The sequence below is a fragment of the Gadus morhua genome, chromosome 12, assembly GCF_902167405.1.
Source record: "Gadus morhua chromosome 12, gadMor3.0, whole genome shotgun sequence".
NCBI classification, from domain to species: Eukaryota; Metazoa; Chordata; class Actinopteri; order Gadiformes; family Gadidae; genus Gadus; species Gadus morhua.
This window is the reverse complement of record NC_044059.1, coordinates 5,221,200-5,248,145: the sequence shown is the minus strand read 5'-3', so window position 1 is coordinate 5,248,145 and position 26,946 is coordinate 5,221,200. Positions and strand designations below refer to the sequence as shown.

At 43.1% G+C, this 26,946-nt stretch overlaps 1 protein-coding gene across 1 annotated transcript; it reads right to left on the bottom strand.

Moving 5' to 3' along the window:
* Nucleotides 1-84: 84 nt before the first annotated feature.
* On the bottom strand, nucleotides 85-26,817 carry slc1a7b (solute carrier family 1 member 7b). The gene is made up of 11 exons (XM_030373030.1): nucleotides 26,383-26,817; nucleotides 12,811-12,890; nucleotides 11,787-12,002; nucleotides 10,758-10,800; nucleotides 10,279-10,510; nucleotides 8,380-8,479; nucleotides 7,700-7,933; nucleotides 5,755-5,949; nucleotides 2,722-2,856; nucleotides 2,434-2,533; nucleotides 85-1,719 (listed from the first exon to the last, which is right to left on the bottom strand). The coding sequence occupies exons 1-11, from the start codon at nucleotides 26,521-26,523 to the stop codon at nucleotides 1,447-1,449; spliced, it is 1,749 nt and encodes a 582-aa protein (XP_030228890.1). The 5' UTR covers nucleotides 26,524-26,817; the 3' UTR covers nucleotides 85-1,446.
* Between the last annotated feature and the right edge of the window lie 129 nt (nucleotides 26,818-26,946).

The window sequence follows — 26,946 nt, the reverse complement described above, 5'->3', positions numbered from 1 at the left end:
TTATCCATATACATAAACACCAAATAACTCACTTTGAACTATTTTATTCTGTAAAAATGTTTTTGATACAAACAAGTTATAGATTTATCCATCTGGCAGTTAATTCACAATTACTACAATGTTTTTGTGTTTACATTTTTACGAAGGTTATTTTTTAGATGGTTTTACATTTCAATAAGGGCTTATTCATGTTTTACGAAAAAAACATTCTTGATTTAACTCTTTTTTAACTTATTAGTTAATAGTTGAACCTGGGTTATATAGACACATTTCCCGTAAATATAAATAGATAATAATATTGATACGGTAATTGTTACGAATGTAAGCCAATAGATAGTTAAAGACTCACTAGATACTAAGTTAAGAGTTACATGGTAGAAACATGGCCAAATGTGGACAACACAAGACTGAGTTAAGTAAAAATAAATAAAAATTGTTCAAGTGAAAGAAAGGAAAATACCACTCAAATGAAGTTAGCTTCGTCAATGATTTAAAAATAATTAAATCAGTTTCAGATACGACACTGTTGATTATCATTATCTTACAACCATCATTATCATAATCATTAAAATCCTTATAACATCATCGTGAACTATTAATACTATCAATTATTTGTAATCTTCATCATGGTTATTTTAATCAGCATCATCATCTTCCTCATCCCCTCCACCACCATCTACTTCCATCAATTTACAATATTCATCATGATTATCTTCATCTCCACCATAACCATCTACTACTTTGATTTAATATTAATATTCATAGTGATCATCCTCATTGTTATCTTCATACTATCTCCATTCTGGCACCACCAGCATGTTAAGGCGATATTGAACAAGATTAAATGCAACTTTATTGGCTCCGGATTCAGTGGTGTGAAAACATATCTCAAATTGACAATGGTACACAGTGAAATCATATAAAATTCATGACAGTTGCGATTGATTGAAGCTTATAAAACTGTCCAGTAGAAACCAATCGAGCGATGCAGATATTTAGTTATGTACTAAATATCTGATTTCTCAAGGACTTTGCACAACACCGTTTTTTTAATTCCTAGGAGAGAGTGTTCTGACCGGACCTCTGGGTGCCAGCGGACCCCACGATGGGTGGACCAATCCAAAGAGGAATCCGAGCTCAGTGCTTTGTTGGAAACATTCAACTCTATAGAATATCGATATAATGTCGGTTGGCCTTGCGGAGGACAAAAAAAAATCCATTCCATTCACCGTTTTGAAAAATAAATACTGAGAAATCTGCGATGCCTTGTCCATTGGTAACTGACACCCAGTAAAATAAACATTACGTTCCAAGCCCTCACATCAAGACCTCAAGGTTCCTTGCTTGTCCCCGAGTCCTCTGCGTTCTCTTTGACCACGCACACAATGCGTTGCGTTCAGCAGTGACTGCGCATTCTGAGCGGCGGACCCCCCCTAGCACCCGACGCTATACGTTGGTCTCAATGCCGTTCATGTCGATGGCGCAGTGCTGGTGGTCCTTGTTTTTCCCATGTCTCGGTGGTAAGGGGGGTTTCCTCCTGTGGGGATGGGCCGGCGCGGGGCGAACTCCCTCCTCCAGCTGCACCAGCCGAGCCACGTCCGGGGGCAGCAGCTCCGACTTGAGCCCCAGGGCAGAGGCGCGGTAGTTGCCGTTGTTGTTCTGGCAGTTGACCTGCGGTGGGCCGCTCAACATGGGCTTGGTTTCGCACATCAATGGTACCTGCAGGAGCAAATCAGCACACAGACAGACAGACAGACAGACAGACAGACAGACAGACAGACAGACAGACAGACAGACAGACAGACAGACAGACAGACGGACGGACGGACGGACAGATAGACAGGATGGAAGGAAGAATTGGATACATGATTTGCAAAACGCTCATCATCAATTAATTTTGAAATCAGAATTAAAGAGTATTAAATGCTACTTCAGCTTGAAACCTCCTTATAACTTGAAAGTTAAATTACATTTAGCATATTCAGGTGCCATCTTTGACTATGTTTTTATCCGGAAGAAGATAGTGTTGGAAGCCATTTCCAACCCCCTCCCAATCTCTCTCCCAATGCACTGAGGGAGAACCAAACCCCAACAGCAGCGTTCAATGACTCTTTCTCCTGGTAAGACAGCTGCTGCTATTGCTTGCATTATATTTGTAATGGCTGATAGGGTTACCCAGTCACCGGCTGATTAAGCACTAATGGGACGCACCTGTCCTCCGCTAATTGAAACTGAATCGAAGGTGTGTTAACTGGGGAGCCAGCAACCCTGCAGCTCCCAAATGAGGTTTGCCTGTACTTTGAGAACCTTAACTCTGAATAGTTGTACTAATTTGCCTTAGTGGCTTACAGTGTCATACAATCATGGAGTTCCTGGGTGGAACCCCCTCACTGTGTAGCAGTGTGCTGTCGGAAAACCTGGTGTTAGACTCACCCCATCCCCCTCCTTGATGAAGTCCTTCCTGCAGATGTGTGCCATGATGCCTGTGGCCAGGGCATCCCCCATGACGTTCACCATGGTACGGAACCGGTCACTGGAGAGATTTCATTAAGAACTATTAACCAACTCATAACTGTTAATCCGCTATTAACAGATGAAAAACATCAGTACTACCAATTTTGAGCTACCTTTAAATACTTCGAGGTACTTTAATCTAATAATTCCACATTGTTTGATTCCAATGTGAACTTTCAACCATGAGAAGAGAAATGTTACACTCACAGCGCCCAATCAACAGCAATGATGAGGGTGATGTCGTCAGTTGGCAAGCCGACGGAGGTAAGCACTATCACCATGGTGACCAGCCCTGCTTGTGGAATGCCTGCTGCGCCGATGCTAGCTGCTGTGGCCGTGATGCTAGGGGGATGGGCAGAAACATGAGCCAAGGTGGACCAGAATGAAATCCTTCATAGAGAAAAATTCCCTAGATGGATTGACGTGTGGATGGCCACGTTTTATTCTTGAGAACAACTATTTCTAGTTAAGATATGTTTTTGGAGTTAACAGCTGCAGTAGACAAGTGACATAGTGCCAAGCATTGGCAGTAATGCTCCTCCAATCAGGCAATTTCCCAAAAGCCTTGAAAACTAAAGTTATTAAACCCCTTTTAAAAAAGTGGAGCCTAGATGCCTCCATTAATAACATCTACAGACCAATATCAAATCTATCATCCATAAGTAAAATCATAGGTAAAATCATTGGGAAAGTTGTCCTCGAGCGACTTAATCACTTCCTGGCATCAACTGGTTGCAATGACACCTTCTAATCTGGATTTCGACCTAGAACACTTATTGAAGTTGTAAACGACATCCCTCTTAAGACAGACTCGGGCAGAATCTCAATACTAATGCTACTAGACCTCAGTGCTGCATTCAACATTGTGTAGACCAAACAATGCTATTGGACGGATTAGAAATATGGGTGGGGCTTTCAGGCAGAGTCTTAAATTGGTTTAGGTCTTACCTACAAGATAGGAACTTTGTTTCCATTGGCGACTTTGTATTAGAACCAAATATGGAGTTCCACAAGGTTCAATCTTAGGGCCCTCTTTTATTCAACATCTACAAGCTCCCACTAGGGCAAATCATGCAAAATAACAACATTGACCATCATTGCTCTGCTGATGACACGCAAATCTATGTAGTGCTATCACAAAATTACTATCAGCCCATAGATCTGGTGTGCCAGTGCATTGAGCAAGTCAAAGACTGGATGTGCAAAAATTTCCTTCAACTAAATTAGGACAAAACCGAGATAATTGTATTTGGTGCTAAAACAGAAAGGTTTAAAGTAAACAGTGTTTCTCCTTGATTTTTTGTAGCAGTGAGGCTGTGAGTTGGTATGAGGGGGGTCCGGGGGCATGCCCCCCCGGAAGAACAATTTGAAAACTAACTCTTTAAAAGGTTACTTCTGGTGAGATTGTTTTGGGAAAAATGTACATATTGAGCTTCCAAATATGACATAACAAACCACAGAGTCAAGGTATCTGCTGAGACCAGATAATTGTGCAAATGTGCCTTGAACTTATTTTTCTGCACAATATTTTTTTGCACATTTATTTTTTAATCCAGCATCGGCGGTGTGCCGCTACTGAATGCATATAGGGGAAACACTGAAGCAAACCAACACCTTCACTCTCTGTGCCTGAAAACCTCACTCAAAGCCAGAAATCTAGTGGTTATCATGGATTCAGATTTTTATTTCGACAGCAACCTCAAATCAGTTACAAAATCTGGCCTTTTATCACCGTAAAAACTAAGCAAGACTGAGAGTGCTCAAGTCCACCCAAGACATACAAAAACGTGTACATGCCTTCATCACTAGTATGGTTGATTACTGCAATGATCTCCTCAAAGGTCTACCAAAGAAACCTCTAAGGCAACCACAGGTTGTTCAGAACAAAGTTTTAACAAAGACCAAAGAATATGAACATATTCAACTAATCCTTAAATTGTTACATTTGCACCCTGTATGTCAGATAATTGATTTTAAAATCATGCTGCTCCCGTATGTATCCCAACATGGTTTAGGGCCAGAGAATATAACTGACATGCTTCTACTACATAAGCCTCTAGATCACTAAGAGATTCTGAGACCAATCTATTAATTTTTCCGAAAGTAAACACGAAACATGGAAAAGCAGGATTTAGGTACTATGCAACAAATAGCTGAAATAAAGGATGATTTAAGAATTGCCCCAACTCTGTCCACTTTTAAAACAAGACTGAAGACTTTTATGTTTGCTTTAGATTTCTGCTGAATCTTAATACATAGCATTTTCTACCATGCAGTTTTTTGGGCTTTGCCTTTGTTTTATTTTTATTCTTTTATTATAATAATATTATTATTCTATTATTTTATTTTATTGTATGACGATCTTTCTATGTGAAGTACTTTGAATCTGCCTAGTGTATGAAGAGTGCTACATTAATAAGGTTGCCTTGCCTTGCCTTGCCTGAACCATGGACACGAACACATGTAACCAGAACCAAAAATACACCTCAAGATGAGCACAACCATGGGTACAAACCCATCTTGAACATGGTCGCAAACACACTGTAACAATGGAAACAAATACACAGTAACCATTTGCACAAACAGACCTCAACCTGAACACAAACACACATTACATTTGACACAAACACAGCATAACTATGGATGCAGATGCACACACACTGTCTGTCTTCTTACCCAGCCCATCAGTCACTCGGTCAATCAGTCAGCCAGTCAGTTGAGCTATAGCTGTAATATGTATTATAAATCTATGTGTGCACATAAACCCCGCCCAGCGTGGGTAGTGTGTGGGAGCAGCAAGGCGGTCTGCTGATGGCGTGACTGAAAGACATGTTGTTGTTGTTTTATTGAGGTCACAGAGCACTTTCAATAGAGAGATTAATGGACTGTCAGCCCCCTGTTTGGTCTGTTGTGGAGCACTGAAGGTCATAACCCAATACATGCAGCAGATGAATGTCCTTCCCCTGAGCTCTGGGACCATCCTCAGGGGTGTTGGTGGATGGGGAGGGAGGGGGGTGTGGTTCACAATTTATATCATTTCATCTGTTGAAAAATCTCAATCTGCGACATAGTTCGGAGGCAAAAAAAAAGCAACCATAAATCCTCATCATATCTTTAGTCTGTTAATAGGCTTTGAGCTCAGATGGGAAGGGCATCACATCCACCCGCCCACCCCTCCACCCCTACCCACGCAGAGCCCACCAACCACAGCTAGGGATGGGTAATCTACTCATGACCGACCTGATGGTGATGATCTGACCAAAGTCTAGTTCGTAGTTGTTGACCTGGGCGATGAAGATGGCCGCCACGGCCTCGTACAGCGCGGTGCCGTCCATGTTAATGGTGGCGCCCACGGGCAACACAAAGCGGATGATGCGCCGGTCGATGTGGTTGTTCTCCAACAGGCACTTGAAGGTGATAGGCAGCGTGGCGGAGCTGGGGATAGACACCAGTAGTATTATAATAACACTCATGTGTTTATAGGAGCAGGCATTGGTCATATTCCATTGGATTCTCACCATTCTCCCAGTAGAGTAAATATGTCAAGTATCCAAAAGGAAGTCAGTATGTCAGGGTAAATCGTCGTTTTCAAATACAATAAAATAAAAAAAAACATATTGACTAATCTGTATGTTTGATTCCAAAATCGACTCTGCGCTCTACTTTTGATTGTATGCTTCTGAAAATGCCTAAATTACTAAAAGACCAAAGGACTAAGGGCCCTAACTTGCACTCAGCACAATTTACTTTCTACACTGACGCATGTATCGTTGCTAGTTTGCACCAGGCGCAAAGCTGAATTTCCCCTGCAGCAAACTCGCGCCACTACACTTGTTCAGGCGCAGACCTCGTCTAAATGCCCTAGCGAATAGCACAGTTGTTGTTGCTATTTTTGACGTGACTAGGCAGTTCGGAACTGTAACATAAGCTTACACACGTAGGCTATACACAGCACTAACATGCAAACAATTAGCCTAATTGAAATATTATGATGTCGAGGATTGTTCATATGTGTGAAACTGTAGAGAAATAGCATGTGGATTGTGAAAAAAATAAATTTCAATAGGGGCTGCATGAATGCACACTGTAGTAGGCTATGCCATGCATTCAAATAAGAATAATGAGAATAATAAACTTGTTATATAACAAACAAGATCTCGTTTTAGGGTAAATGATAACGTTGGTTAAATTATTTAGGAAAGAAAAGCTGATACAGCGGTAATAAGTTCTACTTTTAAATCAGTGCATCTGCAAAGACTGTACAGCAAACAAATATTTTCTTGACACAGACATCGTGTACAAGCCCATAACTTTTAGGGTTGATGAGGATTTGACCGCGAGTGAGGGTTTAAAAGAATGAATGAATGCGGGTGTTTGCACCCATCTGTTTAAACACACGCAAACTAAACACGTAACGCATAATACAGTCCATGGCAATTTATATTAACGGGGGGACACATGCATATTATGAACACAAGTCGATAACGATAATGTATACAATACTGGTAACAAACGATGTTTGTTAATGTATTGTCACATATCATTAAATAGACCCACAGTTGCAGCCACAGGACCGCATATCATAAATGTGTTAAGTTCTCTTTGCCGACCTTTACATAACCTCTCAGTGTTTCTGAAGTTGTAGAAGAAAACGCTATTCCATGTGTGAATTAGGCCATATTATTTGGCCATAAAGTGAGCCATTTGAAGTTTGAAATTCATGTGGTCATACATCTGTCTCAGCGGAGAGTGCAAACGCGCTGTCAAAATATCAACTTGTCAGGTTAAAATGCACTCATGGCTCTTAAAGGGGATGGGAGATGACACTCTCATTGGTTTAATGCATATTACGCCCAAAACACACATACGGGTATTCAGACCATCCCATTTTAGATTTGTGTCGGGCGCAAGTTATTTATCGGCCGGTGTAATAGCAACAGCATCAGAGATCCTCCCACAAAGCTACTTGCGTTTCGCGCTTCTAACTTGCGTTTCAGACCGTTAAAATACAGCCCTAAATGTGAATGTGAATTGGAACGTGAATTTGATTGTGAATGTGAATGAGAAAGTGAATACAGATGTAATTGCGAATGTTAAAGTGAATTTGAATTTGGGTGTGAATGTCAACCTGAATGTGAATGTTGGTGTGAATGTGGATTTGGTTGTGGATGTGACTGTGAATGACCTGGAGGAGGTGGCGAGGGCGATCAGCAGCGCCTGCAGGATTCCTCGTATGTAGACAATGGGGCTCTTCTTGGTGATGAAGAAGTACATGGCTGGCAGGATGAAGAGGCCGTGCAGGACCAGACCAAACACCACTGTAATTGCGTAGAAGCCCAGCTTCTTCCCCATTGCTGATGGATCGCTCATCTCCAGGATCTTGCCCGCCACCAGGAACACGATGCCAAACGGGAAGTACCTGTTTAGCAGGAGGTGGAATTGTTTAATGAGTAATCAACCGGCAGTGTCACTTGTCAGTGACGAAAGCAAACCCGGCACACGACATATGAGTGGAATAAGTCTGTCATAGCTGTTACTTCCCCTTGTCTGTATGGCAAGTTAAAGGTTAACCCGAACGATTTCAGCCACGATCAGAAGGAAAACCAATGAGGTGGTGCTGTTCTAAGATTAAATAATTGTATTTGGTCACTCTTCAAAGGGTCCCAATGATTGTAGTTGATTGATCAACCACAGTCCATCAGAGAGGGGATCTATTTATCCGACATGACCACTTGTGATGTCATCTAACCAGTAGACAGAGTTTGCTTGTTGATGACTTGGTGCTAGCCCTTTTCCAAAAGCAATCAAGCAAAGTCTTGATAAATACTTCATTATACTGTAGAAGAGAGATGCTTGTTGCTTTACCAGATGACGATGGCGACAATTTTCAGGACAGCCTCGTTCAGGCTCTGGCAGAAGTTAACCAGAGCAGTGCCGTTGGGGCCCATCCGCCCGAGCATGATACCTGGGCAAACACACACACACACACATACACACACAAGGGGGGGGTCAGGATAGTGTCGTGTGCAGTGTAGGTCAGGGTGTTTGTCTGTCAACTAAAGGGGCCTGGGTTCCATTCCATCCCTGCAATGTCCACAACCTTTGGCAGGATGCCATGTCCCCTGCCTTCCCCTTAACGACATTAAACTTGTTGTACCGTAAATTGTTGCTAATTGGCTTGAAAAGTAATACTTCCAATTAGAAATCTATCATAAGCATCATAATCTAGGCACCACAACACATGGGAATGAGACGATTGAGATATCGGAAGGACGTCTTGTAATGGTGCTGCTAGAAGGACGTAGTGGTGGACGAAGTACTCAGACGACGTACTTGAGTAAAAGTTGAGATACCTAGTGTAAAATATTACTCCAGTAAAAGTGGAAGTACTCCCTTTAAACTTTGACTTGAGCAATAGTATAAAAGTACTTGGCTTTAAATGTACTTAAGTATCAAAAGGAAAAGTAATTTGGTGTAATGTAATTCCAATGTCTTGCTAAGTCCTTTATACACTAATTTAAGGTTAAAAGAAACCACACCAACACCATTCTGGTGTTGGTGTGGTTTTCTGGTACTGATACCATTTCAAATTATCATTACCTCTATGTGTTACTTTATATTGGTAGGCGAATTCTTGAAAGAGGAAATTGTATGCTTCTTAAGCAGACAGAGAAGGCACTTAAAAATGAATGAGTTGTTCGTCCTTTCCACTACTTCAAATAGTTTGCTTAAATATGGCCATGGGGGCTCAATTTCAATATCTGGTGCTTCTTCCATTATTGTGTGTTGGCTTTAAACGTCTAACGATACAGCAAAATTCGAAGGCTGAACAGACATACGAGGACAGAAGCAAAGTTGGGAGAAACCCGCCCAAACTGCACCAATCATGTGTTCTGATTGGTACACTTGAGGTGCACATGCACTCATTTGAATATGTCATTTTATTGTCTATGGTCACGCATGCTGCACACAGACAGAGACTCATGCACACACGAAATGTAGTTGAGTAAAAGTACAGTCTCACAAAATAATGATACTCAAGTAAAGTACAGATACGCTAAAAAGTTACTTAAGTACAGTAACTTGTACTTCCTTACTGTCCACCACTGGAAGGACGTTATCGTCATGGGGTTAGAAGGATGTTATCGGCATGGTTTTAGAAGGGTATTATCGTCATGGTGTCAGAAGGATATCATTGTCATGGTGCTAGAAGGATGTTATCGTCTTGGTGCTGGAAGGACATTATCGTCATGGACAACGTCATCGTCATGGTGATAGAATGGTGTTATCGTCATGGTGGATTGCGGACGTTATCGTCATGGACAATGTCATTGTCATGGTGGATGAAAGACGTTGTCGTCATGGACAACATCATCGCTATGGTGTTAGAAGGACGTTGTTGTCAGGGACAACGTCATCGTCATGGTGTTAGAAGGATGTTATCGTTGGACAACATCATCGCCACGGTGTTAGAAGGACGTAGTAGTCATGGAAAATGTCATCATCATAATGTAAGAAGGACTTCATCGTCATGGACTACATCATCGTCATTTTGGATTAGGACATTATCGTCATGGACAACGTGATCGTCATGGTGTTAGAAGGATGTGATCGTCATGGACAACGTCATCGTCGTTGTCATGGTGGATGAAGGACATTACCCATGGTTGAACAAGGAGGTTATGGCGGTGGTTATCTCACCCATGGTTGATGAAGGACTTTACCCATGGTTGAACAAGGAGGTTATGCCGGTGGTTATCTCACCCATGGTGGATGAGAAGATGACTATCCCGAGGACGTTCATGCCATCGCTGTTCCCTGGCCGGGTGCGCACCAGCACGTCCGGGGGCGGGGTCAGGTCCAGTGCGAAGTTCTGGATGTCGGTTCCGTTGTCGTCCTGGATACCGTAGATGAGGGCCCGCCGCGTGCTAGACTCTGATAGGCTCTGGCTCACGGTGGGCTTCGGTTTCATAGTGATCTCAGTACTCGTTCGATACTGTTGTTGACGGGGAAACAAACATGCAAACAACATGGGTTGTTCAAACATGAAGTGGGACGATTTGTTAGATTGTTCATGCTTCAACTTAGAACCAAAGTGTTATTTTTCCGTTTGGAGCTGGAGCTGTTGGAGTTTTGGGCGTACACTAACCCTAACGGGACAGGCGCATGCTGAATAATTGATAGTAATGCATGTTATGGTTGTCTTTATGTTTCCAAAGTTCAATGTGAAACGGGTCCCTCACCTGTTGAAATGTGGCCTGGACCAAGTTGGAGGGAAACATGTTGCTGTAGAGCACAATAAGAGAAAGATGAAGGTTAATTGTGCTGTGCTAAAAAATGAGCCAGAGAATATCAGGCACGCATATATGTGAGGATTCTTGGACCATGAATATGTCCTGATTGAGGGCAGAGTTGGATTTGTAGTACTTTGTGTACACTCACTCATGGTATGTCTCATGATTGTGCTAATTGAGCAATGTATTTTGATGGCTAATTCCCCTTTGAGCAAAAATAAGTATCTATTTCCGTCTCTAATAGGAGCTAATAGCCTTGGATAGCCTTGGATAGCCTTGAGTATGATAAGCTTGTACAAGCTTTCAATGACGTTGTTTACGAGAGACATGCCATTCCAGGAAAACACGCATCTTGATCAAAGATGTTTACAGAGAACAATGTGTGTGACAGCATGGCCTGAAACCAACCGAGAACTGAGACCTTCTGTCCACTGGACCCCTGATCACCCACTCACTATCTACATAATGATTACTGTATTTAATCAGCTCTTCTCAATCACAGGCTGTCATTTACTGGTAAACAGCGGAGGGAAAACCCCCATGATAATTGTGTATGATTAAATACGATTACAGACGTACATTAAAGCTGTCAATAATATATCATGGTGAGAGAGAGAGAGCGGGTGAGGACAGAATGAGAGAGAAATAAAAGAGAGACAGAGATAGAAGGAAATGGAGGGAGAGATAGGGATCAAGATAGAGAGAGAGAGAGAGAGAGAGAGAGAGAGAGAGAGAGAGAGAGAGAGAGATAGCCATGGAACAACTCTCAGGTCAACATTAGTGAAGCATAAGTGAGAGTGAAGTAAGTGTTAATACATACTGGAACAAATGACCTGACAGCCCATAACAAGGACCTCCCGCAAGAGAGAGTTCGGCCTATTCAAACTACATCCCCCCAGGATGGGCGCATGGATGGAAGGGTAGATAGAACGATGAGGAAGAGAGAGATTGGGGAGAGGGACCCTGAGTTTCTCTGACCGGATGAGGTCGAGCAAGGCGTCGGCAGAGCTCATGATGGGCTTGCTGCCCTCCTCTGAGTCCTCCTTCTGGGCGGCGCCCCCAGGGTGGATGATGGAAACCATGACGATGCCAACCACCACGGCCACGAAGGTGGTCCACAGGTAGTAAGACACGGTGATGAGACCCAGCCGGCTTGAGCACTTGGCGTCCAGTGCAGCCAAACCCGACATCAGACTGGGGGACAGAGAAATATACCTTTTAAAATCACATTTTACATTTTGTGTTGCGCAATGTAAGGGCACCCAGAAGGTGCATGTAGCTGCATGAGGTGAAGGAGGTTAGCAGTTTGAGGTGAATGTAGCTGCATTTGGGGATGGAGTTTTGCAGTTTAGTGTGAATGTACTTGATGATTGAGGTTTGCAGTTTGAGGTGAACGTAGGTGATGGAGGTTTGCAGTTTGAGGTGAATGTAGCTGTATGTGATGATGGAGGTTTGCAAGTGGGGGTGAATGGAATTGTATTCAATGAAACTAACGACGGCCTATATATATAGTGCTTTTAATGTGATTGTAGTGGAGAGGCACAGCAAACTCCATTTAGAATCCAAAAAAAGGTCAGCTTGTCCCAAACTCTTCCGTAATCCGAATAACCCTAATCCCCTAACCCTTAACACTGGCCTAATAACCCACAAACCTTAACCCTTAACCAGCAACCCAATAACCCAAATCCATCTAACCCTTAACTCAGGCCTATTAACCCTAAACTCCTTTACCCTAATCCAAATAACCCTAGCACCCTAACCCTTCACACTGGCCTATTAACCCTTAACCCCTTACCCAAACCTATTGTCCCTAAACCTCTTAACCTTAATCCAATGACTCTAAAGCCCAAACCCATATCCCTTGCCTTTGAACCATAAACCCAACATCCATAACAGTAACCCAAACCATAACCTATAATCAACTCATTAAAACGAACACTTCTCAACATATAACATACGTCGTATATGAAACCCTTGTGACATGATATTTCCTCAAGTTTACCTGGAGACGACCAGCGGTAGAATCAACATCTTCAACATCCTCATCAGTAGCTCACCGGGGAACTGGAAGTACATCACTTCCTGTTTTGGACGGGAGAAAGGAAGGATGAGTAATGTGGAAGGACTTATTTCCTAATTGAAACCTCCTTGACACCTTGAGGCTCTCAACTGCCTGGTTGCCTAGATACACTGAGCAGCTCCACACAAAGCTCAATAGCCTGCGTCTCTACCTCCATAAGACCTCTCTTCTCTAACTACTGTAGCCAACAGAATAACACACATCTCTACCATCATAAGTCATCACTGCTCTATCTACTGTAGCCAACAGAATAACACACATCTCTACCATCATAAGTCATCACTGCTCTATCTACTGTAGCCAAGAGAATAACACACATCTCTACCATCATAAGACCTCTCTGCTCTATCTACTGTAGCCAACAGAATAACACACATCTCTACCATCATAAGTCGTCACTGCTCTATTTACTGTAGCCAACAGAATAACACACATCTCTACCATCATAAGTCATCACTGCTCTGTCAACTGTAGCCAACAAAATAACACACATCACTAAAAACATATCACATTATCTTATTTATCTACAGTAGCCGGCAAAATAACACACATCTCTACCAACATAAGGCCAAAATTTTTTTTTGTGTTTGGTTCCGGTTTCCGACCGACCCTGTCAATTTATGTGCGACCCAAATTATTTTATGAGTTTTATAAAAAAAAAAAATATATTTTTTTTTATTTTTTTTAATGTAATTACGTTTTGGTACAGCACCTCTATAATTACGTTTTGGTACAGCACCTCTTCATTCTGTACAAGGATGAGCGAATTTTCTCGTTTTTAAATGAAAACAACCTACCTATCATTCGCTGCCGCTGGAAAAAATAAAATAAAAAAATAAAATAAATTCCCTACCTACCCATGACCTCAAATGACAACCAACAGGAACCAAACTTTTTTTTTTTTTAGGCCTAACACATTATCTGCTCTATCTCCTGTAGCCAACAAAATAACACACATCTCTACCACCATAACACACCCTCACGCCGTAACACAGATTGCTGCCCTACCTACTGTAGCCAACATACAACATACAACACATTTCCCTTTCTAGCTTCCTGTGATGAGCACAGGGGGATGTGATAAGATGTACTATTATGGAAATGCTTTTAGAGAAACTAGAGTTTTTGCGCGTGTGTTGCGAAAACACAACCTCTAGTTGTAATTAAACCCATAGCAATAATGTGGGAACCCCAGTCGATGATGTAACAAATTTCTGAGAGCATAATATAATAACATTTTGCCTATAATGTTACAACGTATACAATTCATGACTCTTAAATGTAGTGCCAACATTTTAATGTTTTTTAACCATTCAGTGAACAAAAGGCAACAGGCTGATTATCATTTATCACTCAATGACATGCAAAAGCGTCATCAACGAGCCCACTGAAGTGGTGTGAGAAATACTGACTTTCTACTCCTAATTTACATGTAAGGTATTTACATTTCCTATGGAGAAAATACTACTGCAGGGGTAGTATTATTCAGGAGATTTTCAGGGTACAAATGTCAGGATATGTTGTTCACACATACGGCCCATCAGGAGAATAACAGCACATACACGTGTGTCTGAAAGCAGCTAGTGTGTGAGCATTTGATTACATTATAAAATGAGTCCATTTATGGTAACAGGGGTAATTGTTCAATGGAAAGTGTAGTATACTATGCATGCAAATCAATTATTAAATAGCTTTTACTGTTATTCAGGGCTGAAAAGCTCATTGAGATTTTAAAATGCAAGGCAACTACTATTGGTTAGTTGAAAATAATAATCATCATTGAGATTAAACATCTCTTCCAGTGTCCTGGCCAAGGCAGGCAGCAGAAGCCTACAATCACGCATAGCACACAAAGAAAAAATAAGAAAAATAAAACAACTCAAACAGTCCGCAGGGGGGAAGGGGGGATAACAACATCGCAAGAAATTTCGAGAGGCTCAAGGAGGTGGGAAAGTTTGAGCACCAAAGTGTATTCTTGTGGTGGACTCTATAGACATAACCATACTGTGTTTTCGACATGTTTTCGTTGTGTTATAGGGACACTGTCTCTTTAAGATCACGGCACTTGTGTGTTGATATGCCGGTCGGCGTGATGTCTGAATTTAACAGCTTTTATGTGACAAAATGAAAGACCTGCCGTTGCTTGTCGAGGTGAGAAATTGTCTCTTCCCTTCTTTTATCGCAATTTCTACAGTCTATAGACAGAACGTCTTACCTGGGAGGGTTTGACGACCGCGGAGCTGTTATGTTTAGAAACATAACGTCTTACCTGGGCGAGTGTGTCGCTGCGGTGTGAGTGTGCTCTTACCTGGGCGCGCGTGTCGATGGCGGAGCCGTTATGTTTAAAAACATAACGTCTTACCTGGGCGAGTGTCGCTGCGGTGTGTGCGCGTGCGTGTGTGTTCTTGCCTGCGCGTGTGTCGATGGCAGAGCGGAGCCGTTATGTTTAAAAACATAACGTCTCACCTCGGCGAGCGTTTCGCTGCCTTTGTCTTGACGTGCATAGTGATGGGTCATCGTGACCGAATCAGTTCGAATGAACGAATCTTTAACAAGAACGAACCAAACTGATTCTTCTCTCTCGTTCGTCTCATTCGTTCTCAGACTCGACTCCTCCCGGACCCAGTAGTCGCTGACTCGCTGTTCATTCACTGACTGTGAGTGGTGAAGGGACAAAAGGCTTAGGGAGCGAGTGTACGATAATACGATTCAATGTCAGTGAAATGGTAAATGCATGCTTTCTTTGTACTTTCTGTGTCATGCCAGATTCATCAAATATTTGAATATCTCGTCAATCTGGCTCGTTCTTTCATGGTTCGTTCTCCACCCGACACCCCCACCATCATTGCTAAATAAAGTCTATTATCTTGCTGAGATGTTAAACATACAATAATCAACTACACCCCCGTCCCGCTGTGTTTGGTTAAAGTTGTAATGTTGATAGATGACCGTCTTCCACGATCGTTTGTGAATGAGAACGAGGGAGGAGCTGAGTCTGACTGAAAAGCTGAGAACCGTGCATTCCATGAATCGATTCACCGCCAACGGAAACTCGACTGAACGAACGAACAAACAAACTATTCTGAACGACTCTTATTGGCGAGCTGACTGACGCGAACTGAATCAAGGAAAAGAATCATTAAATCCAACACTAGACGTGCAGTGAGTGTGCGTGCTTGTGTGTGCGTGTGTTGTGTATGTGTGCGCGCCTGTGTGTGCGCTTCCGTGCATGTCTCGCTGCCTTTGTCTTTACGTGCGGTGTGTGCGCTTGCGTGTACATTTCCGTGTATGTTCGTGGGGTGTGTGTATACGATGTGTATGTGCGTGCCTGCGGTGTATGTATGCGTTTGCGCATGTGTGTGTGAGCTGCAGGCTCCTTGGCACACGCGCACATAACTAACTTGAGTAACTGTTGTGACATGTCTGCTATTATAGTAGTAAGATGCATGTATGCTTCTTATTAAAAAAAACAATTCATACATGATGTCTTCATGCAGAGCCGTTGATAATGTCAAATGACGACAACGCAACAAGTTTTCGTCCCAGAGCTTTGAAGTACCACGTTTATCTTGGAGGAGCGGTGGAGCGATTGTTGACGGGGGGGGGGGGGTGGAGTGGAGCGATTGTTGACGGAGGGGGGGGATTTTTTTTTTTTTTGGGCTCTAGGGGGCCCCCCCCGTGGCCCGGGGCCCCCAAACAATTGCGGGGCCCCAGGCAGTTGCCTGGTATGCCTTATGGGATGCGGCGCCTCTGCCAATGACCTGTTGTTACCGTTGTGTTGCGTGAGTACATTGACACAGCCCAACACTGGAATGTCTGTCATCTTTTATGGCATGTATTATGCAGTTTGAAACATGGCATGAATTTGAGAGACAGAGAATTCTGCACAAAAAGCTGCTGTAATACCCCAATATCAAGATGTATTTATAACAGTATATGTATATATGTATCATATTTTTATAAAATACATCACAAAATAGAGCGCCAGGTATATGTGCCTAATCTTCAACATAAGATATAATTAAAACATTATTATTTATTTTTTTGTAATAGATGTTTTTCTTACCAACCACACACAGTGCCCAACCAAAACAAATAAAAAAAGGCTTATTCAGAAACACACACAGGCTGGGAGTGACTGGCCGGGGCGGACTGGGGGGACGGCCGGGGAAGGAGAGCATAGTGGGATGGAGAGGGAGAGAGCGTAATGGAAGCTAAAGAGCTTTTGGGTGCAGCATTAAGCAGCCAGAGATTAGAGTGCTTCATAAGAGCAGGATCAGCACTTCAGAGGACGTTTCTATGCACTGTGCTCATCTTGGATACATGGGCATGTGTGTCATTGCACGTGTGTGTTTTTGTTTGCCTTTTGTATGCGAACATGCAAATGTAGGTGAACATTTAAATGTATGTAATCATGCTCATGTATGTGCCTGCATGTAGATTCTTGCATGTGTGTGTATATGCATGTGTGGGTGTGTGAATTCATTTTGACATTACCCATATGCGTAATGTGAGTGTGCCCATGGCATGTATGTGTGTGTGTGTGTTTGTGTGTACGATTGCGTGTTGTGTGTGTGTGTTGTGTATGTGTGCGCTTCCGTGTTGTGTGTGCGCTGTGTGTGTGTGTGTGTGTGTGTGAGTGTGTGAGTGTCTATGACCAAAGCATTGGCAGTAATCTGTTGTCAAAGGACACGTCGACAGTCAGCTGCCTCAGTCAGACTGAGGCAGATGCAGGGTCCTGGAGGTATTACGTAGGACCCTGGTTCCCCAGGGTCCTGGAGGTATTTCGTAGAACCCCGATTCCCCAGGGTCCTGGAGGTATTACGTAGAACCCTTGTTCCCCAGGGTCCTGGAGGTATTTCGTAGAACCCCGATTCCCCAGGGTCCTGGAGGTATTACGTAGAACCCGGGGTCACAAGGGAACCCAGAGGTGCTACAACAGTGGTTATAGTTATAGTTATACTTCTGTAGGTACCTTATAATTAATGGGTTTTGGGTTGAAATGAATGATGGTTAAACTAGTACCATGGTTGTGAGCGTAATAATGAGCAAAGTTGTAGACATCTACTAAATGTGGCACACACCGTGTTATACCGTGTATTATACTATAAGTGTCTGAGGAGCTGAACCTTCTCTCGAAAGCGTCCATCAACATCACTCAATGCCCTGACAGGTCTTCACACACTCACACACACCTCACCGCCCGCGTGCCGTTGTCATGACGTCAAAGTGCCTTGGATGGAACTTCAATGTCACGAAAAGAACGCGGTTTGAGTTCAGAGCAGAATAGATCGCTTTTGAACTGGATAGTGGAGACCAGCATAGACATAGGATTTGACAGCGGTTCTCTCTAAATGACAGACTTATTTTAGTAACAGAGACATAATGCCATTGAATATGTATGTTGGATATCATATAAAACATATTACCTTGTTTAAACCCCGATAAACTGCCCCTTTAATGTTGTATTAGTTTGTCTATGGCTGTAGAAGTTGGTCTGTATAGGTCTTGTATGAGTCTTTGAAACCTTACTTTTATGATCAGAATATATAATCAAATAACAGTAGTAATACAGTTGTACAACCAATGCTGTTTTTAGTTTTAAAGTATTAAGCATTGATTGATTGATTGACTCTCAGAATTGCCATGTATATAAAGGTGTATCAATGAAAGATCACCATAGTGCAGAAACAGTGACAAGAAGTTTGCTTTTTTACATTAGAAGAACCCCCCCCAAAGGAAAAGAGACAAAAACCTAGATTTCACTTCCTTCAAGAGTGACTACCAGAGGGATATTTTATGGCATATTCCTAAAGTTGATAAACAACATCAATATGTTAAAGAACAAATATGTTAAAGAGATTCATATGAATCCGATTGACCTGAGGTGTTGGGATGACGACGAAAGCAGCTCAGGGGATAGAGTGGGTTGAGCGGGGTGACTTGCAACCAGAAGGTTGCTAGTTCAATCCCCGGCCCCTACTAGCTGAGCGTTGAGGTGTCCCTGAGCAACACAACTAACACTAAAGGCCGATTTAGGGTCGCTTTAGACGCAGAGACGTAAGCACGTAATTTACACAAGGGACTTGTTTTAGACAAGTTTTGATTTACGGTTCCTTTAAGGTTCCTTAAGGATTGCGCGTGTTGCAAGGGGATTCTCCGCCAGAACAGTAGGGGGAGCAACGAACTAAACTGTGGGCGTGGAAGTGGAAATCGCTGGCTTGTTTATATTTATAATTATCATAATTCGTTCTTGTGTTTTCTTCTTCTCCTTCTTCAAAATTCTTCATTCGCTTCTGTCACGGCCTTTTAAAAATGGCGCTATTATGCTGTAAAACCGGAAATGTGAGACTCCTGAAAGGATGTGGTTAGCTGGCCAATCACAGTCTTTGCAAGCTGCGTAGGGCCGTAGTGTTTTAGTCGCATAGTCAGGAATTTTGGCCGACGCACTTAAGCACGTAAGGGGGGATATTTTGAGAGACGCCGAGATCGTTTAATGGCCTGTGGCATGTGCCACCGCGACCACTGACATACCATGGCATATGCCGTTCTGGAACGGTAACTGCCGTTCTGAAACGGTAACTGCCGTCGCGACCACTGACATACCATATATGCCGTTCTGGAACGGTAACTGCCGTTCTGAAACGGTAACTACCGTTCTGAAACGGTAACTGCCATCGCGACCACTGACATACCATGGCATATGCCGTTCTGGAACGGTAACTGCCGTTCTGAAACGGTAACTACCGTTCTGAAACGGTAACTGCCGTCGCGACCACTGACATACCATGGCATATGCCGTTCTGGAACGGTAACTGCCGTTCTGAAACGGTAACTGCCGTTCTGAAACGGTAACTGCCGTTCTGAAACGGTAACTACCGTTCTGAAACGGTAATGCCATGGCATATGCCGTTCTGGAACGGTAACTGCCGTTCTGAAACGGTAACTGCCGTTCTGAAACGGTAATGCCATGGCATATGCCTTTCTGGAACGGTAACTACCGTTCTGAAACGGTAACTGCCGTTCAGGTGGAACGGTAACTGCAGTTCCCAACAATGGTATGTGACACCAGCATAACTCCTCCGTATAATTTCAAGACAGGTATTGCCATAAATGTAAAGGTATATATATTTGGTATTTATTGACACAATATCACAACATAACGCCGTAAATAAAGGGATTTACACGTTTCTCTCGTCCGTGCTGTTGTAAGGATATTTCCGATCTGTTTGTTGTTGTTTTTGTAATGACAGATGCTTTTGAAAACAGCCGGACCTGCTCCGGTGACGGTAGTTATAGCCTAGCCTTTTAGGTGGCCATAGAGCTATTGTCTATTGCTTTGTTCCAATATCCATACTATCCGCAGTCATTATACTTTATTTTAGTATGACTTATTTTTTATATAGTTTGAGTACGTAGTGCGTTGCCAGTTTCTACTGGCACCTACCGTTTTTCCGCTGGCATGCCACTCATGTAAAATGGTATTACCAGTTTCTACTGGCACCTACCGTTTTTCCGCTGGCATGCCACTCATGGAAAATGGTAATTACCAGTTTCTACTGGCACCTACCGTTTTTCCGCTGGCATGCCACTCATGGAAAATGGTATTACCAGTTTCTACTGGCACATGACGTTTTTCCGCTGGCATGCCACTCATGGAAAATGGTAATTACCAGTTTCTACTGGCACCTACCGTTTGCCAGTAGATATTCCTTTCCTGTGGTATTTGCCCGTTCATACACACATACCACTCATGATTCACAGCTACACAATCATTCTTATAAAAACGGTAGGTGCCAGTAGAAACTGGTAATTACCATTTTCAATGAGTGGCATGCCAGCGGAAAAACGGTAGGTGCCAGTAGAAACTGGTAATTACCATTTTCCATGAGTGGCATGCCAGCGGAAAAACGGTAGGTGCCAGTAGAAACTGGTAATACCATTTTACATGAGTGGCATGCCAGCGGAAAAACGGTAGGTGCCAGTAGAAACTGGTAATTACCATTTTCCATGAGTGGCATGCCAGCGGAAAAACGGTAGGTGCCAGTAGAAACTGGTAATACCATTTTACATGAGTGGCATGCCAGCGGAAAAACGGTAGGTGGCAGTAGAAACTGGTAATTACCATTTTCCATGAGTGGCATGCCAGCGGAAAAACGGTAAGTGCCAGTAGAAACTGGTAATACCATTTTCCATGAGTGGCTATGCCAGCGGAAAAACGGTATGTGCCAGTAGAAACTGGTAATACCATTTTACATGAGTGGCATGCCAGCGGGAAAACGGTGGTTCCAGTAGGAAATGGAACTTCCGATTAACATAATTGGCTTGCCAGCGGAAAAACCTTTGGCCTGTATGCCATGATACCACTGGATCATGTCGATATAGAAAGGTTTATGACACTGGATCAGAGTTAAATGATAGGAACCTATAGGCCTACTTAAAATATTTGGTTAAACACCAATAAGAACAAATGCAAAACTTAATATTTGGCCTATTGAATAGTTATGAGCTGAAGCAGTCATACAGTAGGCTTTATTATAGGCTACGCTACTAGAACATCTTGATAAAACACGAGTGGAAAAATGGATGACTGTCTAGCCATAGCCTACAGTGCCACCCCTATAGGGACCTGGCTCTGGTGCACTAACCGGAAACTACGATCGCAACCGCAATAAACATCTCGCTTTGAACGGTGAACTCTTTACACATAGTAGTTATAAAGCTATTAAAACTACAAAATGACTCCATTAATGCAGGATACGTGGAAAATGCATGGACCTATTAAAGAAAATGCGCCGACGTTGGCTCAGCCTGGCTCCGCCTCTTCAGCTACGTAGCTAAGATCGCTGCCGTGGAGCACGAAAGGTGTACATCAATCCACACTCATCGGTTTGACCGTTTTGAGTATACCATTCGGGTCCTTTCACTACACTTCCTTTCGCCCTGATCTTAATTGCAACGCACTACGTACTCAAACTATATAAAAAATAAGTCATACTAAAATAAAGTATAATGACTGCGGATAGTATGGATATTGGAACAAAGCAATAGACTATAGCTCTATGGCCACCTAGAAGGCTAGGCTATAACTACCGTCACCGGAGCAGGTCCGGCTGTTTTCAAAAGCATCTGTCATTACAAAAGCAACAACAAACAGATCGGAAATATCCTTACAACAGCACGGACGAGAGAAACGTGTAAATCCCTTTATTTACGGCGTTATGTTGTGATATTGTGTCAATAAATACCAAATATATATACCTTTACATTTATGGCAATACCTGTCTTGAAATTATACGGAGGAGTTATGCTGGTGTCACATACCATTGTTGGGAACTGCAGTTACCGTTCCACCTGAACGGCAGTTACCGTTTCAGAACGGTAGTTACCGTTCCAGAAAGGCATATGCCATGGCATTACCGTTTCAGAACGGTAGTTACCGTTTCAGAACGGTAGTTACCGTTTCAGAACGGCAGTTACCGTTTCAGAACGGCAGTTACCGTTCCAGAACGGCATATGCCATGGTATGTCAGTGGTCGCGACGGCAGTTACCGTTTCAGAACGGCAGTTACCGTTCCAGAACGGCATATGCCATGGTATGTCTGTGGTCGCGACGGCAGTTACCGTTTCAGAACGGCAGTTACCGTTCCACAACGGCATATGCCATGGTATGTCTGTGGTCGCGACGGCAGTTACCGTTTCAGAACGGTAGTTACCGTTTCAGAATGGTAGTTACCGTTCCAGAACGGCATATGCCATGGTATGTCAGTGGTCGCGACGGCAGTTACCGTTTCAGAACGGTAGTTACCGTTTCAGAACGGCAGTTACCGTTCCAGAACGGCATATGCCATGGTATGTCAGTGGTCGCGGTGGCACATGCCACAGGCCAATAAACGATCTCGGCCCTGCTGGATATTTTACCGCGCAAGGGGGGGTTATGTATCTTACGTGCTTACACGTTACGTCTAAAACAGAGCATATATCGGCCTTAACTGCTCCCGACCAGCTGGCTGTTGCATTAAATGGCTGACACTGGCATGCGTGTGTGCGTGCGTGCGTACGTGCGTGCGTGTGTGCGTGCGTGTGTATTTATGGGTGAATGCTAGAAAATAATTGTATAGCACTTTATGGCCACTTTTTGGAAAAGCATTGCATAAATGCAATCCATTAACCATTCTGAGAATGTGTAGCTCGCTGATGAAAGACGAAAATGACAGCTTAATAATTGCCTTGCATTAACACAACTGCATTTATCTTAAAGCTCTGGAAGAATCTCTTTTGTGCCTGTCATGCAGAAACAAAAACAAGAATCTGTTTCCTTGAAAATATGCACACACAGCTTTATGTCAGAATTATTTTTGGCTCTCGACAGATTCTCAACATTATGTTTTGATGTTCTCTCATTCCTTGAAATCTGTCCTCTTTTCTACATCTCACCTGTTTCCCTCTTTCTATCTCTCTCCCCCATCCAGATGGGTGAAGGTAAAAAAACACCATGATACACTGATACACACTGCCTCTGAGAAATATACTTCTTTGAATCAGAGTGTACCAGGTATGTGCTTTGTCATCAATATTTTATTCAATAACATTAGAGTATACAGGTAACAGGCTGTGCGCTTTAGTAGAATTAGTCTGTGCTTACATTAACATTGACATTTACATCCATACATACATGTAGTATGTGCTTCAAGGTTTAGTGTTTCTTTTCATCCTTTTATTAAACAGTCTAATTTATCATTTGTGTGAAACCATCACCATTACACAGTTATACTGTTGTTTGAAGGAAGCACAATGTAGCTTTAACAATGATATTGTTGACTATAGTTAATTGATAAAATCCATAATCATAGATTTAAGATATGATATGGTTTTATTACAGTATATATATATATATATATATATATATATATATATATATATATATATATATATATATATATATATATATATACATAGCCATTTATATAGCCATATATCCATCCATATATATATATATATATATATATAAGATATGTTGGTCATATTTTGACCAATCTGTTTTAACACACACACACACATACACATCGACACATAAACACACACACACACACACACACACACACACACACACACACACACACACACACACACACACACACACACACACACACACACACACACACACACACACACACACACATACACTAACTCAAACACCCGCGACCGCCACTCACATATTCGGTACAATTACAAAAAGCTTTTGTTAGATTGAACCTTAATCCTCCTTTGAGAGACTATACTGAAAGGCCCTCGGAAAGAAGTTATTTTTAGTTCCTAGGAGGAGAAAGTGATTAGACTTAGGGAAAAGGTGAAACGGAAAGAAAAGGGGGTTCACCTCCACCATCTTACTAATAGACAACAAACGCTAAGCACCTCGACCACCTGGCAGCTCTGGAAGCAATGAATTGAATGTGCTACATCCTATAGACAGTAGGATTAACATTAGCCCACATGCACTCACACACACACACACACACACACCAACTCACACACCCAAAGTGAACAAAAACACACACACACACGCACACCGAAACACGCACGCACACACACACACACACACACACACACACACACACACACACACACGCACGCACGCACGCACACACACACACCCACACACACACACACACACACACACACACACACACACACACACACACACACACACACACGCACACCCAAACACACACACACACACACACACACACACACACACACACACACGCACACACACACACACACACACACACGCACACACACATAAACAAACACACACGTGCGCATACTATAGAACAACTTGCATTGATCCAATTAGCATAGAATTCTAAATGTAAGTCTATGTCCAGGTGTATCGTCTCTACAGTATGTTCAACCGCTCCCGAAACATTGATTAATGAAGTTAAAAGCTCTACAGTACTACAGGTCCAGCGACCACTCCGGTTTACGTAAAATAAACAATTTAAGGATGATTAGTTGTTTTGGGTGAAACGCATCACCAATACCACTTATCTCTGCTCCAGCCAGAGGACAGCATGTGTAAATGTTCTTCTACATGCTGTCATTAGTATTATTTAGAGTAAATAGTGTAAAGGAAAAGGCTACATGAACCAAATGAAAATCTGCCAGGCTCAGCTTGTTAAAATAAGATTCTGAAGACATTATTGAAAGGATCCCTACAGAAAAATAAAAAGTTGCTCTTTACCTTTCGCATGTCTCACTTAAGGAAGAATCTTGCTCTAAAATATTGCAAGAGTAGCTGTTGCAGGAAGGGAATGGTTGAAACGTGAGTTGGAGAGACGTGTGCCTGCCAGATTTTTGTGTTGGACTATATAAAGCGTAGCTTAGTGTTATCTCAAAGATTTGGGTGACGGAGGAACGGGATTTTAATGACAACAGGGGATCCACTTATAATAGCACTAGGTATTCACAGAGTATTTAATAACTACTTACAATCTAAACCAGTGGCAAAAACAAGCACTTTTAGAGGACGTACACTGATGGGTTGCAATGGCCCCAAGGGGTGACATTGCAGCCTGTTTGACTGCTGCAATAGCCAAAGCAGTCCTGCTCAATACAGGACCAGTTTAAAAGATTCTTAAGTCATCAGTTTGAGTATTTAGACTAAGTTATCCGGTAAGAATTTACATTTGCAGTGGTGCTGTAATGCGAGCAATAGACATTATATCAAAATATAAATCGAATGAAGTAACAAAATGGTGATTGAGCCTATGGCCTTTTGATGAAAGCCCTTGCATTTGCAGTCAAATTAATGTTAAGAATGTCACGTCATGGGGACTTGCCCGCTATGCATACAAATCACACAAAAAACCTTTGACTATTGACGTCATTGATCCGGGATTTGCCTTCTCCAAATTGGAACAAATTGGAAGCTGGGCCTCCATTTACACTCCCATGGTTAGTGGTGCGGTTCCAAATGAGGCCGCCCAAGCTAACATCTGGTAGCGTTAACTCTTTAAGTGAAGCTCTCCGACTCACCACAGTGTTAAGCCCCGACCTACTACAGTCAAGTGGAATGAGCCAGCCAAAATGATCCCAGTGGATCCTCACTATAGCCACCTGTGGGCATCCTTGAGCAAGGCACCTTACCCCACCCCTTAATGACCTGTCCCAGTATTCACCGTCTAACCACTACCTGCTGCGTCATGAACTGTCTGTGTTAACTGTCTAACCCTGACTTGCTCCATAATGACCTCTGTTTTCACTATCTAACCCCTAGCTGCTCGTTAACGACCTGTCTCTGAACTACCTAGCCCCTGCTCCTTAATGACCTGTCTCTGCGCTGTCTTACACCTACCTGCTCCTCGATGAACTTGCTCTGTATTCAATGTCTAACCCCTATCTGCTCACAACATATCAGCCCTTACTACGTCTTCATTTGTGTTGGAAGCGTCTCCTAAACGTGACGTGGCGGTGTGAGTGTGCGTGACCCACCTGCTCGGTGAGCCGTCGCGTCCGCAGGAAGAAGCCCAGCAGGCAGCCGATGACAACGGCGAGCACGGACAGTATGAGGAGCCCGTTCTGCTTGCACACGTTCTTCACGCGCAGCCACACCGCGTCCAGAGCCACCGCCATGTTCACACTCCGGTCGGGATATCACCAACCCATGAAGCGCATCCGTTCCCCAAACCACGGAAGCCAGGAACCCGGGGCCCCGATCGGGTGTGGCGACAAGGTGAGGGTGGGGCGTTTGGGGGGAGGGAATGGAGCACGGCGGCGACGGCGGCAGGGGCGGGAAAACAACAGGAATTTGGCGTGAGATGTCCCTTTAACCTCCACGTTTAAAGCACTTTGGGACCAAGCAAAGCACCAGCCGTACGTCCATGGCAATCTGCAATCGGAGTTAAGAAGATCAGCATATTTCCCTAGGATTTCCCTCCATCCCTCCCTCCAGCATCATCATCATCATCATCATCCTCCTCCCCTCCCATCGTCCCAACAGCCGGCCCTGCCTCCCTCCTGCCCAATCCCCCTGCCCATCAGGGCCCCTGCTGTTCC